Source organism: Phyllobates terribilis, unplaced genomic scaffold (genome assembly GCF_046119375.1).
Source record: "Phyllobates terribilis strain yellow unplaced genomic scaffold, ASM4611937v1 Scaffold_1__5_contigs__length_1240528914, whole genome shotgun sequence".
Lineage (NCBI taxonomy): Eukaryota > Metazoa > Chordata > Amphibia > Anura > Dendrobatidae > Phyllobates > Phyllobates terribilis.
This window is the reverse complement of record NW_027362761.1, coordinates 776870545-776891842: the sequence shown is the minus strand read 5'-3', so window position 1 is coordinate 776891842 and position 21298 is coordinate 776870545. Positions and strand designations below refer to the sequence as shown.

The 21298-nt window shown below is 43.2% G+C and overlaps 1 protein-coding gene across 4 annotated transcripts in view; it reads left to right on the top strand.

Moving 5' to 3' along the window:
* The window catches only part of PAQR3 (progestin and adipoQ receptor family member 3), a 53025-nt gene that overhangs the window by 14624 nt on the left and 17103 nt on the right, over positions 1–21298 (top strand). For 3 of the 4 annotated variants that reach the window (XM_073637000.1, XM_073636999.1, XM_073637001.1), the window contains exons 4-6: positions 3213–3368; positions 9073–9270; positions 9356–9446. In XM_073637000.1, coding sequence (XP_073493101.1) covers positions 3213–3368; positions 9073–9270; positions 9356–9446 — 445 coding nt within the window. Of the gene's footprint in view, positions 1–3212; positions 3369–9072; positions 9271–9355; positions 9447–10190; positions 12457–21298 lie in introns of those variants that run through there. The other variant, XM_073637002.1, reaches the window with a different exon arrangement.

Below are 21298 nucleotides of genomic sequence, written 5' to 3'. Positions count from 1 at the left end.
GAGGAAGCATGAGCAATCTCAAGGCTACAAGTCCATCTCCAAAGACCTGAATGTTCCTGTGTCTTCCGTGCGCAGTGTCATCAAGAAGTTTAAAGCCCATGGCACTGTGGCTAACCTCCCTAGATGTGGACGGAAAAGAAAAATTGACGAGAGATTTCAACGCAAGATTGTGCGGATGGTGGATAAAGAACCTCGACTAACATCCAAATAAGTTCAAGCTGCCCTGCAGTCCGAGGGTACAACAGTGTCAACCCGTACTATCCGTCGGCGTCTGAATGAAAAGGGACTGTATGGTAGGATACCCAGGAAGATCCCAACTTCTTACCCCGAGACATAAAAAAGCCAGTCTGGAGTTTGCCAAAACTTACCTGAGAGAGCCTAAAACATTTTGGAAGAATGTTCTCTGGTCAGATGAGACAAAGGTAGAGCTTTTTGGGAAAAAGCATCAACATAGAGTGTACAGGGAAAAAAAGAGGCATTCAAAGAAAAGAACACGGTCCCTACAGTCAAACATGGCGGAGGTTCCCTGATGTTTTGGGGTTGCTTTGCTGCCTCTGGCACTGGACTGCTTGACCGTGTGCATGGCATTATGAAGTCTGAAGACTACCAACACATTTTGCAGCATAATGTAGGGCCCAGTGTGAGAAAGCTGGGTCTCCCTCAGAGGTCATGGGTCTTCCAGCAGGACAATGACCCAAAACACACTTCCAAAAGCACTATAAAATGGTTTGAGAGAAAGCACTGGAGACTTCTAAGGTGGCCAGCAATGAGTCCAGACCTGAATCCCATTGAACACCTGTGGAGAGATCTCAAAATGGCAGTTTGGAGAAGGCATCCTTCAAATATCAGGGACCTGGAGCAGTTTGCCAAAGAAGAAAGGTCTACAATTCCAGCAGAGCATTGTAAGAAACTCATTGATGGTTACCGGAAGCGGTTGTTCGCAGTTATTTTGGCTAAAGGTTGTGCAACCAAGTATTAGGCTGAGGGTGCCAATACTTTTGTCCGGCCCATTTTTGGAGTTTTGTGTGAAATGATCAATGATTTGATTTTTGCTTCATTCTCTTTTGTGTTTTTTCCTTGCAAGCAAATTAAATGAAGATAATAATACCAAAGAATTTGTGATTGCAATCATTTTCAGGAAGAAACTGAGTATTATCTGACTGAATTGCAGGGCCATCACTTTTGGCCACCACTGTAGATGGCTACAAGAAACATTTGGAGGTTGTCAGCAATGCCGAAGGGTGTGCAACCAAGTATTAATTAGGTGTGCCTTTATTGCTGCACATGCTATTTATTCTGTTTTTTCTTAAAAATTGAAACATGAAAGTTGAAAAACAATGTTTTGTTGTATTACTTTGGACCACTGATTAAAAAATCCTGGAGATACAACTTTGGTACATTTCCATTTATTTCTGAAGATATTGTACAGTCTATGAAAAAAGTGAAAGGGTGCCAATGGTAAAATGAATGGTGTCTTTAAAAAGTACAACTCGCCCCTCAAAAAAACAAGCCCTTATATGTCTATGTGGACAGTAAAATAAGAGCGTTATAGCTCTGGGACTAAGGGGAGGAATAAACGAAAATGCAAAAACGGAAATTGGCCACGTCTTGAAGAGGTTGATTCTGTTGTATTAAGTCCTGAATTTTTGTTTTTTGACTCTCCTTTTTGCAGCCGCCACAATTCTTTTATTTTTATTTTCACTGATGTGCCTGTACGATTCTCTTTTTCAGGTGTTATCTAAATATGAAGTATATACTTTACATATTGTGTCCACCAAGAGATCATCAAAGAACTCTGGGGAACCTTTTTTTTTCTTTATTGCTCATCTTTTCCACTGTAAGTGGGGCATCTATAGGAACACCAGTTAAAGGGGAAAACAGCGGAGAGTGACAGAAGTCACTGGCAGAGCTCATTTGTGTCTGATAGGATTCATTAGCTCTGCTATACTGGGAATAAACTTGACAATCATCATCACCTGGTCCTACCGAAGCTTCGGGACTGCTAATGCCTCTTTTTACAGCATAGCAGTCACTGAGCATTATGTATCTGGCAAAGGAGAAGGCAGAAGTGGTATTAAACCTTTTCAGTCTACTCCTCCATGGCTATGTTTGGCAGCTGGGGAGCAGATCTGCCCTTGCTAAATTGCAGGAGCTTTGAAGCGCTTTCTTTATCGGGTTAATACAAATCCGTGTCTGTTTCTTAAAACTCAGTGCATGTTCTGATAACAGTCGTCCATCAATGTATGAGGCTCCGTTTTAAGTATTAAAAAATAAATAAAAATCAATTCAAGAACTACTGGAATTCATCCCATCTCCTGGAAAAAAATGGTGATCAAAAAGTCGTATTGTATCTAATGTAAAATTGTTCCAATGAAAGCCACTGGTTGTCCTGCAAAAAAATAAACCTTCACATTCCTCCTTTCACAGAAAAAAAGCTGTTTTTATGGATCTCTGAATTCGTTGCAATTCATTTTTAATGTGTTTTTATTGTTGAAAAGTAGTGTAAAAAAAAAAAGTAGTCAATTATATTGCGCAGTCGACTAAGTAAAAAATGAAACAATGGCAAAATTGCTGTTTTTTTTGTTTTATTTTTATTTTTTTCAATGGAGAGAGATGGAGTAGAAAAAAACAAGATTGTCACAAAAGCCCTATGATTTTGTAAAAAGAAAAAAAAAATAGATTGCTTTTTATTGTCATATTCCAAAAAGCAATGTTTAATATTTTTGTTTTGTTAGTGTTTTCTTAAAAAATGTCTGTCTGTGATTTTTAGATAAATTGTCCAGAGAATAAAAGCACGACAATCCAGATGCATATGTCCGTCTCCAAATGTTTGTTTCCTGGAATAGCAAACAGATCTGGCCACTATTATAGATTGATATAATTGGGAAATTTACATTTGTATTCCTATTGAAATTACTATATCTGTTAGCTAGGTACATAGACAGGAAAACAAGTCCATGTGGCGTAAATCGTTAGCCATATCCCGAGCAGTCTCTGAAGAGAGGATATTTGTCATTTTCATCTGCCGTAGCAGAATATGTCCTTAGATCAATGTATGGCATGTTGTCATTACTACACACCAGTGGCCTTTGTATCACTATATGCAATATTGTGAGCCCAGATCTATCCCGATTGCATAGTTTGTGTATCCAGAGTGTTGTACTCAGTGAACCATTGGCTGTGTGCATTACATTTACATCTTTATTCTGTAGGTGTGCATGTTATGCTCGGTGGGATATCATCTCTTTTGTTGTCACCGCTCGGAGAAAACCAGCCGGCGATGGATGGCGCTGGATTACGCTGGCATTTCTATCGGCATCTTGGGTTGCTATGTCTCCGGGGTGTTTTATGCTTTCTACTGTAACAATGTAAGTAATCATTCATTCTCAGTTTTCATACTTGATCAGTGAAGGAAACCATTCATTTCCTGGCTCAAATCAATGAAGCCATCACATTGGTTCCCAGTGCCCGAGGCAAGGTTTTATTTTGTATTCTCCAGACCTTGAGTCTTATTTATCTTGCTAATGAGCACTGTTGGGAGCTGAAGTCCACATAATTTTCATGAGTGAATTTCCATATTAAAAATAATGAGTGAAGGGACATCTGAACTCCTGCCTTCTGTGTGTCCTGTTTGAACACGCTTTGCCAAGTGCATCTGCAGCGGAGAGCTTACACAGCACTACTTCAAAAAGAGCCTTTATGCCAGCAAGACCAATGCCAGCGCAGTCATTTGGGGTTCATTAACTATGTTCTGTAATTGGGGAATTGAGTGGCTCAGTGGATTGTGAACTGATTATATATGGGATGTGGCATGACTTACATAATCCTTACTCTTGTATCCTCTAAAAGGGTTTTGAGCAAAACCAATTTTTACATACTGCGCTGAACAGATTACAAACTTGTGAAACTTTCACGTGGCATAGAGCATCATGTAGTTTTGGATCATGCTATAACATATAAATGCTGTGCTCTATATTACCTAGATTAGTTATCTGAAATTCATTGTTTTACATTATTATAAATAAGAAGAAATACTTTGAATTTATCTGTGGTTTGCAATCGAGCCCTAACTGCAGTAATGTCACATGTGCAGGTGCAGCCAGTGACATGGAAGAGAAAGGAGGCAGAACCTCATCTGTTATGTGTATGCAGAGAAATGTTACCCCCTCCCCCCCCCTCCAAATATATAAAAAAACAGCATATCCTTCCTTAATAGGGTTTCCAGTGCTGTCCCTTAAAGTATGAATACGTGGGACATGGACTAAGCAAATTCTATTTTAGGACCCAATAAGAAAAAAGTAATTCAATATTTCAAATAATTTGGAAAAAAAGCCGTGGTAAATTCTTTCGCCCTTAAAGAGGACCTGTGACCACGTCAAAAGTGGCAAGTTTTTGCTCCGATTTTATTCCTGTTCCATTCTGGTTTGTTTATTTAATTTTTATTTTTTTAAATCCACCACAGATTCTTGTGAGCCGTGCCCCATTGTAAAGCCACAAAAATTAGCACAAAGTAAAAAGGTTCATATCTCTGGTACCGTATGGCAGATTTAAAAAGAAATAAAAATTAATTACATGGGATCAGCAGGAATTGAATAAGCGGAAAACTGGCCACTTTTGACCTGGTGACGCGTCCTCATAAGGCCTGTTTTACCCTTCAAGGCACAGATCGTTATGCCATTCTTTGTACGGTAAAACAGTATAATCTTTTTTTTTTTTTTTTTTTTTTGCGCTTGTTACCGCAATGCTAAATGTGTAGTTTTTATTTTGCACAATTAGAACAGCATAATGCAAGAAAGGAAAATGCTGCCTTAAGAGCCTAGAGGCTATTTTTTTGCCCCGGAAGTTATATTTGTCTCTAGTGCCATTTTGATTGGACATTTAACTTCTAGATTAATTTGAAACAAATACATTTTTATATTATATTTTATAATCCCACTTTGGGGTTTAACAGTGCTATCCTCTGATTGTGTAAGTAATCCACTGCTTTACTGCTGTATAGCAGAGTATTACTGCCTGCTAGTGTTTTACTAATGAATATTCTATTAGGCCCTGACATATATGGTAAGCTGTTTTATCTTGGGACTACTGACTGCAGCATCTAAGAGGTTAAATGGCTATTACTGCTGGATGTTGGTTGTTCTATTTGGCACCCAGCATTGATGGCGTAAGCAGAATGAAGCACATATGATAGCGGGGATTACCCACTTATTACTTATATTTTGTGTCATGAGGCAAAAAGGTTAATGTGGTTTCATTAAACTGAACACACCATGTAATTGTGACTGCAGCGCAGAATAAAAAGGTTTGTTTTTTTTGTTTTTTTAACCAGTTCCCGACGGCCCACTGTAAATAAATGTCGGCGCTTGCTGGGCTCTGTGCAGCGCCGACGTTTAAAAACGGTGGGTGGTCTCGCAGCACTCAGGACCCCCAGGGTCCTGCAAGCGCTGCGATTCCGGTGCAGAGCGTTAGCTCTGACAGGGGACATCATCGGGACCTGATTGGATCAGGTCCCAGTGATGTTAACCCTTTGCTATGTTCTATATGCCACGATCTATAGTGATCGCGGCATATAGAAGATAGACAGAGGAGAGGGGGTCGTCTTACTTACCTCTCCGACGACCCCTGATACCTTCCAGGACCTGGGGTTGCTATGGCTGCTGGAGGTCACATGACTGCCTCCAGATCTGCCATATATGGTGTCCTGCCTGGCTCAGCCTGCAGCTGAAGCCTGGCAGGAGACTCTGACTGTGAAACAGTCAGCGAAGATCTCATGTAATGTAATACATGTCTATTACATTACATGAGATCAGTGACCAGAAAAATAAGAATTAATGTCCCATACAGGGACTAAGTAAAAATGTAAAAAAAAATGTTTTTAAACTGTTAAAAAAAAAAATCACAAAATAAATAAAAATAAATAAATAAAATATTAAACCAATAAATCCGTATATTTTTACAAAACCAAAAAAAGTACACATATTTGGTATCGCTGCGTCCGAAACAACCCGAGCTATAAAACTGTCACACTAATTAACTCCTTCTGTGCACACCGTAATAAAAATAAATAAAAAACGGATCAAAAAAATATGCTTTTTCATCATATCGCCAAACAAAAAGTGGAAAAAAATGCGATCAAAAAGCAAAATAGAAATAAAAATGGTACCGCTGAAAACGTCATCTTGTTCCGCAAAAAAAAAGCCGCCATACAGCTCCATCAGCCGAAAAATAAAAAAGTTATAGCGCTCAGAATAAAGCAATGCAAAAAAAATATTTTTTTCTATAAAATTGTTTTATTGTGTAAAAGCGCCAAAACATAAAAAAAATACAGTAAGTGTAGTATCGCTGTAAACGTACTGACCCGAAGAATAACGCTGCCTGATCACTTTTACCACACGCAGAACGGCATAAAAAAAACCTCAAAAAACAATTCCTGAATTGTTGGTTTTTGTTAATTTTACCTCCCAAAAAACGCAATATAAAGCGATCAAAAAATGTCACGTACCCAAAAATGGTACCAATAAAAATGTCAACTCGTCCCGCAAAAAACAAGCCATCACATGACTGTCGGCCGAAATATGGAAAAATTATAGCTCTCAAAATATGGTGACGCAAAAACTAGATTTTGCAAAAAAAAGCGTCTTAGTGTGTGACAGCTGTCAGTCATAAAAACCCGATATAAATCTGGTATCTCTGTAATCGCACCGACCCGAAGAATAAAGTAATCTAATCAGTTATATCACACTAGGAACGGCGTAAAAAATAAATAAAACCAATTCTTCACCTGCTACTGATTGGTTTATTATGTCTCCCAAAGATCGCAGTAAGGCTCTGCCCACATTTATCCTGCGCTCTGCGCTGAGCGCTTACACCAGAGTTTCCATGTAAATCTCTGAAATACGTGATTCAGCCGGAACCCATGACGGAAGATTCCCTGTAATGAGGCAGATATAGGCCACTGTGGACGCCGTCTAGCCTGGGATCCCACGGTGTCATTTGTTTTAGGCGTGCATAAAAGTGCGGTTGGCCACAGTTTTGTGCACTTCTGAAAAAAAGGACACCGCTAAACAGAGGCCAGACGAAGTCCAGAGTAACTCTGCTGCCTCATTACAGTGAATGGATCCCGCAGGGGTTTCATCTGAATTATATCACTTGGAAATTTAGATGGAAACCCCGATGTAAGTGCTTAGCCTAGAGCGCCGGATAAATGTTACGTAAAATGTTCCCATTAAAAGCTTCAACTCAGTCCTCAAAAAAAGCTAGTCCCCACTCAGGTCCATCATCTGTTAAAAATATAAGGGACTTCCAAGTTACTGGTAGCAGAAAGGCTCTGGAAAAGCGAAATGGCCCTTGCCCCCAAAAGAAATTCAGAAAATGTTGTGCTCCCAAATCCAAATGCCTATTCTACAATAATTTGTTCTCCAATTGTCAAATAGCACTCCGTCCCCCCCAGATCTTGCCGTATGGCTGAGCGGTACGATACAGCCACATATGGGGTATTGCCACTTTTAGAAGAAATTGTGTGACACATTTCGGCACCATTTTTACCCATTGCCCTGTGTGAAAATGTAAAATCTGAGGGTAAAACATTTTTTTGTGGTAAAAATATAATTATGCTTTTTTCACTGCCCAATGGTATAAATTTAAAAATTAAAAAATACTCACTACTTGCCTAGATGAATTCCTTGAGAGGTGTAGTTTACAAAATGGGGTCACTTGTGGGGGTTTCTGCTGTTTCGGCATGCCAGCGACTCTTCAAACGTGACATGGTGTCTGCCACCTATCCCAGCCAACATGGCGCTCCTTTCTCTTCCGAACCCTGCCGTACACCAAAGCAGTGGTTTTCCCCCACATATGGGGTATCGGTGTACTCAGGAGAAATTGCAAAACAAATTTCATGGTGCAATTTTTCCTGTTACCCTTATGATAATACAAAATTAGGGAATGAAAAACATTTTTTGTGGGAAAAATGTGAAAATTTTATTTTTACGGCTCAATATTATAAACTTCTGTGAAGCAGCTGGGGATGCAAGGTGCTCACCACACATCTAGATAAGTTCCCTAAGGGGTCTAGTTTCCAAAATGGTGGCACTTGTGGGGGGTTTCCACTGTTTAGGCACATTAGGGGCTCCCCAAATGCGACATGGCGTCCGCTAATTATTCAAACAAATTTTACATTCAAAAAGTCAAATGGCGCTCCTTCCCTTTCAAACCCTGCCATGCGCCCAAACAGTAATTTGCCTCCACATATGGGGTATCGGCGTGTTCAGGAGAAATTGCACAAAAAAAATTGGGGTCCATTTTTTCCTGTTACCCCTGTGAAAATAAAAAAAATTGGGTCTAAAGTAACATTTTTGTGAAAAAAGTTAAATGTTCATTTTTTTCTTCCACTTTCCAAAAATTCCTGTGAAGCACCTGAAGGGTTAATAAAGTTCTTGAATGTGGTTTTGAGCACCTTGAGGGGTGCAGTTTTTAGAATGGCGTCACTTTTGGATATTTTCTGTCATAAAGACCCCTCAAAGTGACTCCAAATATGATGTGGTCCCTAAAAAAAATGTTTTTGTAAATTTTGTTGGAAAATGAGAAATCGCTGGTCAACTTTTAACCCTTATAGCTCCCTAACAAAAAAAAATTTTGGCTCCAAAATTGTGCTGATGTAAAGTAGACATGTGGGAAATGTTATTTATTAGCTATCATACAACAGGCAGAAGTACATGCCCCCAGTGAAAAACATCTAAACACCCACTTGGACTTATCTAAAGGTAATTCATTAGATGCCAAATATTTGATTACTAATTTCTCTGCACGAGAAGGTGAAATTTAAAGAATTTTTTTTATTGTGCTCTGTGGCCATTATACCATTGTGTGTCCAGTTCTAAATGAAAAATTTGAAAGGTACTTTTTTTTTTTAAGAGGATTAAGACTGACTGACTGATTTTAGGAGTCAAATTACACTTTTTTTGTGCTATGTTAAGGTAAACTTGGCTCCATCTGTAGATTTTATTCTATGGGGGTTAAGTTTGTTTAGATTTGTTTCATGATCTTCGTTCCTTGTTTTCTTTGCCTTTATTGCAGTACTGGCGTCAGGTATATTTAATCACGGTGCTGGCTATGATCCTGGCTGTGTTCTTCGCACAGATTCATCCTAGCTACCTCACACAACAGTGGCACAGACTGCGCTCTGTTATATTTTGTTCTGTGTCTGGTTATGGCATTATTCCTACTGTCCACTGGATTTGGCTCAATGGAGGTATTGGGGCTTCTATTGTCCAGGTGGGTACTTATTAACCAAGTAGATTTTGGACATCAGTGACATTGAGCGGATTCTGTTTATTGTCTTCATTTCTTCTTTTTCTAGGAGTTTGCCCCTCGTGTTATTGTCATGTATCTGATCGCAGCATCCGCTTTTCTGTTTTATATTTCTAAGGTTCCCGAGAGATATTTTCCAGGTAACAAAACTATAAAATATAACAAATCATTTTAGTCTTTGTAGTTTTTTTTTATAGCTTTCTAATATGTATGCTTGCCCTAAATATGTATGTGTCCTGATTGGTAAATGTAGCCTTTTGTTCATATTTATCATGGGAGTAGGTTAATTTAGGGCCAAAAAAGTCATTGACTCACATAAACTATATACATAGAAGTATTGTGACACCTACACATTACCCCTACAGGATCTTTTATCACAATCTCATTGTAAATCCACTGATGATGATATGGAGTCACTGCCTCACTGCCTCCCTTTACGGCTATAACAGCTTCCACTCTACTAGGGAGGCCTTCTACAAGATTTTGGAGTGTGTTTAGGAAGTGTTCCCATTCATCTAGAAGATCATTTCTTGATGTCCAATACTGATGTTGGGAGAAATTCGCCATTCTAGTTCATTGAAAAGGTTTTCATTGGTTTTGAGGTCAGGGCTCTGTGTGGGCCTTCAAGTTCTTCCACAGCAAACTATCCCAATCATATCTTTATGGATCTTGATTTGTTCACTGGGGTATAGTCATGCTATGGACCTTCCTCAAACTGTTCCCGCAAAGTTGGAAGCATATAATTGTTCATTTTGTCTTGCTATGCTGAAACCTTAAGATTTCCCTTCACGGCAACTTGGGAGACTAGCCGTGATATTCACTGATAGTTCTCATATCTATTATAGTCTGGGGCCATTCACATGTTTGATTTTTTTTGTCCACAGAAAATCGCTCAGACATGTCCAATTTTTATACGAGGGATCAAAATCGGCAATGAAAGTCCATGGATCAGTGAAAAAATCAGTCTGCACTCTGATTAAACGTTAATCAAAATAATCAGTCCATTTTTCCCGTATGTGAGAAAAACGGACGTATGGATGAGGCCTTAATTTGCTTAATCATCACTATATGCCTCTTAGGGGTAGGCTGTTACGTGTGAGCCTCACTCATTAAAAAGGCTTTAAAGTAAAAGATAAATCCTTTACTTCAAAAACACAAAAATGTGTTGTATTTTGCAAAAGTGACCACTTTGATGGGGAAAAAAAAAGTTACGAGTCTTTTGAATGCATCAACATAAAAAATCTTTGTTTGCCACACAAATGGCATGAGTTTAAGAATGCGAAACAAAATGGCAGAATTGCTAGTTTATTTCCACCCCGACCACTTCCCTCAAAAAAAAAAAGTTAGTCAGTGTTAATCAGTAATTGTGCCACTGAAAAATGCAGCTCAATGCTGTGAAAGACTAGCCTTCATATAGTTAATGTGATGGCAAAATGAAAACCTTATGGCAGTGCAAAAATGCGCCAATATTGAAGTCGGTAAAGGAACACTAAAGCTAGGAGTGAATATTAAAGGTTTTACCATGATGGTAAATCCGTGCTCTGTAAAAGATCTTGGGAAAAACAACTTTTCAAATATAATTAAATGTTGAAATGGCATCATTTTTCTATCTCTATTATTTTCTGCTTGTGTGGTCTGGAGATGTATCCTGTAATAAATGGGTTATGTGTGTGGAGACGGGGAAACACATGTAATCTACTATGAGAATTGCTCATAACCCTGCCCAGAAAGCAGATCTGACTGTTCTAATAAGGGAGACAGCTTTGTTCTATGCCTGTGCGATCACCGAGAACAGCCAGCGAGCGCTTCTTCCATGAGTGTGAGCGAGTACTGGCTTGTACCGCGCATGCCCCAGTCAGACAACGCCATTGTATACAGCTGGCTGAAGAGTGCAAGCCAGCAATCACACACAGTCACAGAATAAAGGCTCACTATCTGTGCTCGGAGATATGGCAGGAAGACGGTGGCATATAACGATGCTAAAAAAAATATATATAAAGGGCTCAAACACCTTTAGTATAAAATGAATGTAGAGGTGCACAAATATGCTATGATCCATATACCAACACATGGCGTATGTAATGTATACAATTGCATCAGAATGTGTGAGGGAGGCAGCATCGTTGGCCATATATGCAGCCATCTGCGCTAAGAACCAATAATGAAGCTTTCTTCTGTGACTGTGACTGCCGACTAGTACTGTTCAGCCTGACAGCTATACAGAACAATGCTGGCTGACTGGTGCATGCGCAGTCCAAAGCAACAGTCACAAAAGAAGTCCTGACTAGCAATGGTGCAGGCAGAACGCTGCATGTAACATCGCTGTGTGTCTCCGTCATATGCACTGTCCGTGGGTTGTGTGCTGCCCAGTCTCAATATACATAACCCATTTATTAAAGAAAATATGTGCGCCTTCTCAACCAGACCATGCAGCAGCAAATATGAAGACAAGTAATCTGGCAATGTAATGGAAAAATGCCATTTTGAAAATGAATTGTATTAGAAAAGCTTTTATAGAATGGATCTATTATTATGGTAAAGCCCCTTAAGTGATACCTTTGTCCATCTGCAGACAGGGCAGCACTGGGAGGCCTCTGCTGCAGCCAGTTGTCTTATGGACAAACACAAGCCAGTGAGGCTGAAGGAAGTCACTCTTGTGCCTGCTTACCAAGTCCTGCATACTATTATGATGCAGAGTACAGCTCTGAAGAGCGTCAATATTTCTTTATCCGCAAATACGTAGGGATTCTTTTAATTTAATATTTTATGGTGTGCAGCCACTTACAGGTAAAATGAAGTATATAATAAATGTAATTCTTATAGATTGTGTTAAGTGGGAAATCTGCAGTAATTCTGACAGATGAGAACATGCTTCTTCCATTCCATGGGAATGGGATTTTAAAGAAGACTCTCTTCACACATGTCCTGCTGTAATGTCTGTTTTTTTGTGCACTGACTATAGTGAACTGAAAATATTTTCAAAAACCTATACATTAGATACAGATAAAGAGATATTCACTACTTTTTTCCACCAATGAATTGTTCTTTCACAGATCTAGCTACTACCAGTTATTGATACATTACTAGTTAGTCCTGGAAAGTACAGAAGATACTGATAGAGGAGAGCTGTGCAGATGATAATTCTCCTAATGTATGTCTCTGACCTCGGGCTAGCTGTGTTCTGGATACAGAATAGCTCTTTTTATCTATCAGGAATAATTGCAACAGCTCTATGGCACCTCAGCACTAGTGTTGAGCCACCCCCGTAGTGTTCGAGTTCGGTTCGGTTCGTCGAACACCCGTGTGTTCGCCGAACTGTTCGTCGAACTGTTCGTCGAACACCTTCGAACACCGTTAAAACCAATGGCAGGCAAACAAAAACACATAGAAACACATAGAAAACACCTTCAAAGGTGTCCAAAAGCTGACAAACTGCTCAGAAGACACAACTAACACATGGAAAAGTGACAAGTACATATAGTCATGCGAAAATAAAAGAGGTGGAGGAGTAAAAGGAGGGGGAGACACAGATATAGGCATGTCATGCCCTTCTAAAATGCAAAAAGTGAGAAGCCGACACGGCCAGTCCGCTCCTGCCCGTGCCACCTCCGTGTCGCCGGGTTTGTGCCAGAGCCGCGGTGAACCCTGACGGCCAGCCCCACTCTCCCAATACTGGTGCCTGTCCGCTGGTGGGTCGAGCGAGCCCCCCTGTGGTGGAGGCAGCTCTAAGCTTTTTAATTTAAATTGTCTCTCTAATTTGAATAAATACACTTTAAATCCATTTACAAGGATCTATTGGAGGGCAAGTCTCATGCCAGCAGCCGCGTAATTCCAGCTCCAGTAGCGTCCACTAAAGCTGCTGCAGTTAAAAAGCTTTTATAAGGATCGAGCTCGGCTGTCCACCGCAAGGCATCCTACTGCCAGTCCCAGCCCCTATGCCTTGGGGTGCCTCCTGATGCTCTTCACTAAGTATCCCATGGTCCCGAAGCATTTCCTTTGAAACAATTAAGTGTCTAAACTACAGGTGGTGCAGCTTGCTTAACAGCCGGGATAATCCGCTGACTAGCAGACACTGCTACTAGGCACAAAGTATTTCCTGGGCTAGATGCAGTTAAAAATTTGAAATTAGATACTCTCGTTGGATGCTGAGAAAGCATTCCATAGAGTCTCCTGGCACGCCATATATGATTCTCTTAAAAAGCTTGGGGTAGGGGTCTAGGGGACCCTTTTATAGCCAAAATCACGGCCCTGTATCGCAATACGTCACCTAGGCTGAAGATAAATGGAACTGTAGCACCCTGAGGGCTCGGTTGCTACAGACGTATTGCACCTCACCCAGAGGTGTGATATCTCACTCTCAGGTAAGGATGGAGTGTGGATCAGGACCCGACACCTGCATGCATTACACCACATTGCCGTGGGGCAGGGCGACCAATATGCCCCTGAGATGGGCACGACAGTCCCTGTCCCTGGCTGGAGTGGGGGGAGGGAACACTGAGGAAGGGGAACCCTGTAGTGCAGGAGCAGGGAGGAAGCAGTTCCTGGGTGCATTGAGAAGGGAGTATAAAAGGTGGGCACCATCTTAGTTCAGTGCAGAGAAGTCTGAGCAGAAGTGTCAGGGAGCAGGGGCTCTGCATGAGCTCTGCTCCGGAGGCGGGCCTAGTAACAGAGGCCCAGGCCTGGAAGAGGGAGAAGGAAGGAAGAGGAGCGGAGAAGGCTCCAGGAACGAGGAATGAAGGGATCCCAGGGGTGCGGACGGGCGAGTCGCCACCGCACGCCCGAATCCACCTGCGTGGAGGAGTCAGGCCAAAGGGGGAGACCGGTCCCCGAACTAGTGGAGGCAGGAAACGACCCTCAGCTAGAAACCGGAGGCTCTGACATTTTATGTGGCGCAGCCCCTCGCTACACCCGCTAGGAAGGCACCACATAGGGTCAGGGAAACTGGCGCCAAGTTTACCAAGAGGAGGCCCGAGGCAGCCGGACAGAAGTGTTGGTAAGAAAGGCCAGACAAAGGACACACAAAGGGGGTCCTGTGAAGTGCTCCAAAGTTATCTGGGAGTTGTCTGAGCCCCTCACCTGGTGAGCACAGTACGATGTGGGCAGCCGTTGCCTGCAGACGTGGTCTGGATAATAAGAACTGTGAGTAAAGGCCCTGAACTGCATCACTGACTCCGTGTCGTTACTGCTGCTGCCCTGCACCATCACCCCCATCCTCCGCATACACTGCCCTGAGGCTATACTCCTCCAGTGGGGAGTTATGCTACGCTCTGCTGCACCCACAACACCAGCCTCAGCGGTCTGCCCTGTAGCGGCGGTTCACTCTGACCGCAATCCACGGGTGGCGTAGTCGGACATTTAAACATCAAAACCACATAAATAGTTCCGCCACTGGTTTGATCGCCCTGAGCCACGGAACCGGGTCGCCGCCACGAAGACTACAACCACCAGCATCCACCAAAAAGGGTCCGGCTCCGGGTGTCCCAAGGCCCAGGGGGTGCGTCAGAACATTTTCATCACATTTCACAATCACCAATGGGACAAGGCAGTGATGTCCTCTGTCCCCTCTCTTATACATCCTAGTGACGGAGCACCTGCTCTCATCAATTCGCCATAACCCCAATATTAGGTGGATTGAGGTAGGAGGCACCGAGTACAAGTGCTCTCTATTTTCTGATGATGTCCTAGTATACATCACTCAATCACATATATCCATCCATGCTGTTATGGCTGAAATAGATCACTTTGTTACATGGTAAAATTTTAAAATCAATGCAGCGAAGTCTGAGGCCCTCGATGTCTCCCTCCCCAAATCCATATAGGATTCCATCCAGTCCAACTTTCCCTTTGCCTGGCCATCACAGGGTATCAAATACTTAGGAATTCCTATTCATAGAGACCTCTCCCATCTATGTTATCTTAATTTTGGGCCCTTTATTGAACAACTCCATACAGACCACGGTTGGCAAGTTAGAACTGTAAGATTCACTACGTGAACCACTGGTGTTTTGTGGAAAAGCACATGTACACTGCGTTCCAAATTATTATGCAAAAAGTGTTTAGGAGTGATAAGGGAAGAATTTGTTTGTTTGTCAGTTAAACTCATTGATGGTGATGTGTGTCAGGGCTCTTTATATCACTGTAAGCAATTGCAGACACCTGTGCTAATTAGTTTGGCAGGTGTGTCCAATGAAAGGCAAGACTACTTAAGAAGGCTCTCTCACATTATTAAGCAGCCTACATTTTCTGCCAAAATGGGAAAGAAAAAGGATGTGTCGGCTGCTGAGAAGCAACAAATTGTGGAGTGTTTAGGTCAAGGCATGACTACAATCAACATTGTGCGATGATCAGGATGAAGTGTCTTGGCAATCAAGAAGTATGTAGCTGATTCACAGTACACACGTGTGCGTGCTGATAAGGGCAAATTGAGGACTCTTTCCTACAGGCAATTACGTCAGGTTGAAAGAGCAGCGGCAAAAAAGCCTTGTCATAGCAGCAGACAAGTTTTTGAAGCTGCTTGTGCCTCCAACGTCCCCCGAACAACAAGATGCAGGGTCCTTCAGAGGTTTGCAGCTGTGCATGCGCCATCCTGTCGACCTCCTCTATCCACTTCACACAAGCAGAAACGGCTCCAGTGGGCCAAACATTACATGAAGACTGATTTCAAAACTGTTTTGTTCACGGATGAGTGCCGTGCAGCGCTCGATGGTCCAGATGGATGGAGTGGAGGATGGCTGGTTGATGGACACCCCACGCAAACACGGCTACAGCGCCAACAAGGAGGAGGTGGAGTAATGTTTTGGGCTGGAATCATGGGGAGAGAGATTGTCGGCCCCTTTAGGATCCCTGAAGGCGCTAAAGATGAACTCCATAATGTATGTGGATTTTCTCAAACAGCACTTCCTGCCATGGTTCAAGAAGAAGAACCGTGTATTTCACAGCAAGATCATTTTTCTGCATGATAATGCACCATCTCATGCTGCACATAAAACATCTGCATCTCTGGCTGATATGGGCATAAAAGGGGACAAACTTATGGTGTGACCCCCATGCTCCCCTGACCTCTACCCCATTCAGAACCTTTGGAGCATCATTAAAAGGAGTGTCTATGATGGCGGAAGGCAGTTCACATCTAAGCAACAGCTCTGGGAGGGTATTCTGTCCTCATGCAAAACAATTGACGCAGAAACCATCCAAAACCTGACAAATTCAATGGACGAGAGAGTTCAGAAGCTCCTTTCGAACAAGGGGTCCTATGTGAAAATGTAACATCACCTAGAATAAAGTTTTGAGTTGAAAACTGTTTGATTTCAGTTTCTAACAACCTGCTAATGCTTATAATTTCAAAAATGACCATTTTTTTGGTCTTTATTAAAATGAAAAGGTTGATCGAAAAGTTTGGGGGATCTAAGAGTGTGGCAACCCAGTAGTCATGATTACTTCGAATTCTGACAATATGAGGGTCATGCTGCAGGTAGTGCAGCAAGAAGGCACTTATGTGTCTTGCGCATCTCGGAGCCCCAAAATTATTTTCCGGGCTAGATGCAGCTAAAAATTATTATTAATTTTAAATCTGGTGAAGCTTTAGTATAGATGGCCTAATAGGATCAGTGCTGCACACTGCTACAAAGCCCAAATTATTTTCCAGCCAAGATACAGATAAACATGATTAGTAATTTGAAAGCTTAAAACGGTTGGTAGGGTGATTTTAACCAATCATCAAGCTTTTACTCTCCCCAGGATGACACAGGGGTAGAAAAGTCGTTTCGGATCCATGATTTGTTCATCTTTATGAACGTGAGTCTGTCTACATTATCAGTGGAGAGCCGCGTGCGCTTATCTGTCAGCACACCACCAGCAGCGCTGAACACACGTTCAGACAGAACGCTGGCTGCGGGGCATGACAAGATCTCCAAGGCGTAAGTGGCTAGCTCCGGCCATTTATCCAGATTGGAAGCCCAAAAAGAGCAAGGGTCCAGTGACACAGTCGTGGCTTCAATGTTTACTTGGAGATACTCCTGTACCATCGTCTCTAGGCGTTGACTATGTGTCAGACTTCTTGTCTCCTGTGGCCTTGCAAAGGATGGGCTAAAAAAGTGGTGAAATGATTCCGCAAAATTGATGTTACCAGCAGATACTGTGGTTCTGTTACGGTTTGAGTGCTGAACACTTGACGGTCCCACGGTTGGCAAGTTGGAACTGTGAGATTCACTACGTGCACCACTGGTATTTTGTGGAAAAGCACATGTAAGATTCTGCAACAGTCTCTGCTGATACTCCTGCATGCGTGCATCCCTTTCTATGGCAGGAATAATTTCTGCAAATTTACTTTTGTACCGGGGATCTAACAGTGTGGCAACCCAGTAGTCAGGATTATTTCTAATTCTCACAATTTGAGGGTCATGTTGCAGGTAGTGCAGCAAGAAGGCACTCATGTGTGTTGCGCATCCAGGAGCACCAAGTCCCTGTTTTGTTGGTGGCGAGGTAACAATCATGCTTCCTTCCTCTGTCCTCTCCCCCCAACCTCGCACAACAGAAATGTGATCAAGGTCTCCCTCATCTGATGAGTCTTCCATCAGTTCGTCCTCCACTTCTTCCTGGGCTCCTGCACCTTCCTCACTAGTTTGGCTGCTACCATGCGCCCTGGTAAAACCATCTCCCCCACCCTCACATGCCTGCCGCCTTGGTGCTGCCGACCGTCTGGACCTTGCAGATGTTAGCCCTTCCGCATACAACTCCTCCTCCTCTACTTCCTCCACCTCCTCTTGTGCCACCACCTGACTCCGAATTCTGTTTAACATGTGCTCCAGCATGTAAATCACCGGAATAGTCATGCTGATAATGGCATCGTCAGCACTAAACATTTTCGTCGCCATTTCATAACTGTGCAGAAGGGTGCATAGGTCCCTGATCTGAGACCACTCCTCCAGCGTGATTTGCCCCACCTCTGAATCTCTTTGGCCCAGGCTATACGTCAGAACATATTGCACCAGGGCTTGTCGGTGCTGCCACAGTCGCTGCAACATGTGCAGAGTTGAATTCCACCGGGTAGGCACATCGCATTTTAGCCGGTGAAGTGGCAGGCCCAACGACTTCTGTAGATATGTAAGTCACTGAGCTGCGGGATGCGAACGGCGGAAGTGAGCACACAGCGACCGTGCCCTCTGCAGAAGGCCATCTAGTCTGGGATAGTGGGCTAAAAATTGCTGGACAACCAGGTTCAACACGTGAGCCATACAAGGCACGTGTGTGACATTGCCCCGGCGAAGGGCCGCACCAAGGTTTGCAGCATTGTCGCACACGGCCTTCCCTGGTTTCAGGTCCAGTGGAGACAACCATTCATGAAATTGGTTCTCCAGAGCTGACCACAACTCCTCAGCTGTGTGACTCACATTTCCCAGACATTTCAATGTAAAAACCGCCTGATGACGTTGAGCCCTACTGCCAGCATAGTAAGGAGGTGTGCAGGATCCCTTCTGCGCAGTTAGAAAGCTTGTGGCATGACCAGACAGGCTTTGGGTGCAGGTGGAAGACCGAGAGGAGGTTGAGGAGGCAGAAGCAGTGGAGGAACTTTGACATAAAGAGGATTGACGCACAACTCGTGGGGACGGCAAGACTTGGACAGCAGCCCCTTGTCCTGCTGTCACCATAGTTAACCAGTGCCCAGTCAGCGACATGTAATGCCCCTGTCCATGCCTACTCGTCCAAGTGTCTGTGGTGAAATGCACCCTGTCACACACAGAGTTTCTCAAAGAAGCGGTGATGTTGTGTGCGACATGCTGGTGGAGCGCAGGCACACCTTTCTTTGAGAAGTAGTGCCGACTGGGCATCTGGTACTGGGGCACTGCGACGGACATAAGGTCTCGAAAATCCTCTGTGTCCACCAGGCGGAAAGGCAGCATTTCTGTAGCCAAGAGCTTGCAGATGGTGAAATTCAACCTCTTAGCTTTCTCATGGCTAGGAGGAAATGGTCTTTTACTTGTCCACATCTGAGGGACCGAGGGCTGGCTATTGTGCTTAGACGGGGTTGATAAGGGTGTCCCCGGCAAACTGCCGGTCTGTGAGGAAGATGCAGGCGGACATGTTAGGTTGCCTTGATCCAAAGGTGGTGCTATCGATGTCGGACAGCGCTCAACACCAGCTGGTGTTACCACCTCCAAAGAAAATGATGACCTGCCAATCACGCTGGCTGTTGCGGGTAAAGAGGTGGCAGGTCTGCGCCCCAAAACAGGTGTGACTGCTGTCCCCCCAGTCACAGAGGATGAAGAGGCCGCGGATGCACAAGATATGGCAGACGGTGGTTGGCCCGGCCGGCTAGGCCGCATTGTAGCACACTGAGCTTCCCACTGCAACTTATGCTTCATGTCCATGTGCCGGTTCATGCATGAAGTACTCAAACTATGTATTTTTTGGCCTCTACTTAGCTTTTGCTGACAAATGTTACAGATAACACGAGTTGGGTCATCTTTATCGATCTGAAAAAATGCCCAGGCTATGCAAGGCTTAGCACCCATGCGACCTGAAGAGCCACCACGACTTGTGGTGAGAGGCAGAGTTGTGTTTGAGGATGCAGTTGTTGACGTGCTTCCAGTACTACGTCTCTGTCCAGGAAGGCGCAACCTGACCTCGTCGTCACTAGCATCTTCCTCCACCTCCTCTGCTGACCTCATCTCTTGGCTGACTGTGGGTTGACAGTAAGTGGGATCTCCGACCTCCTCATCATCACCCTGTGCGTTATCACACCCGTCGTCCTCAGAGCCAACCTGTTCCTGCCCTGACAAAAAACTAAAGTTGTCGCTCCAATCAGGTATTTGAGTCTTATCATCGTCTTCCTCATTGTCTCCACCAACAGGAGTTACAGTTTGGGAATGAGGGTCTACATTATGGTCAGAACCTTCTGCGTCTGGTCCTGGATCCGACTCATAAAGATTCTGGGCATCAGTGCAGATCATTTCCTCGTCTGGATTCACAGAAGCGCTGGAGTCGACCTCTGATTCCCAGGCTATAGTATGAGTAAACAGCTCTGCAGACTCAACCATCTGTTCTACCTCATACTCAGACGGGCAGCTGGAGATTTGGGAGCTGTGAGGAAGCAAGTGCGATTTGGGTGACACCTTTGAGGACTGGAGTATTTGTGATGTTGAAGTTGATGTGGAGGAGAGCCCACTTAAAGGAGCACTTGATATCCGTTGAAGCACCTGCTGTTTTTGTGCCTCATCTGGAATTTGTAGCGATTGGCGTGGCCGTAAGAAAGGGATCTTATCACATTGTCCGCTAAAAGAAGTAGACATTTTAGTTTGGCTGGAAGATGGTCTTTCTTCTGTAGATGTTACTGTTGCTTTAACACCTACCCCACGGACGCAACCTTTTTTCCCCTTCCCAACACGCCTATTCCCCTTTCCACCAGCAGCAGGCCTTTTTCCACTCATTTTGGTGGTTAACTAATTCACAACTCTGGAGTTGTTTGCACAAAAAAACAATGGATGGTAACCGAGCAGAGCTGAGTGGCCAAACTGTGTTATTAGGCCAAAACTATTGGCTGGGTTAGATGCAGAAAAAAATTATTTTGAATTTGCAACCTGATGGAGGTCAGTATAGATGGACTAATAGAGAAAGTCCGACACACTACTAGAAGGCCAAATATTTTTTCAGAGGTAGATGCAGAAAAAAATATATTCAGTTTGCAACCTGATGGAGGTCAGTATAGATGGACTAATAGAGAAAGTCCGACACACTACTAGAAGGCCAAATATTTTTTCAGAGCTAGATGCAGAAAAAAATTATATTCAGTTTGCAACCTGATGGAGGTCAGTATAGATGGATTAATAGAACAAGACCCACACACAGCTAGAAGCCCAATATTTTTTCAGAGGTAGATGCAGAAAAAAATATATTCAGTTTGCAACCTGATGGAGGTCAGTATAGATGGACTAATACAACAAGTCCCACACACAGCTAGAAGCCCAAATATTTTTTCAGAGGTACTGTAGATGCA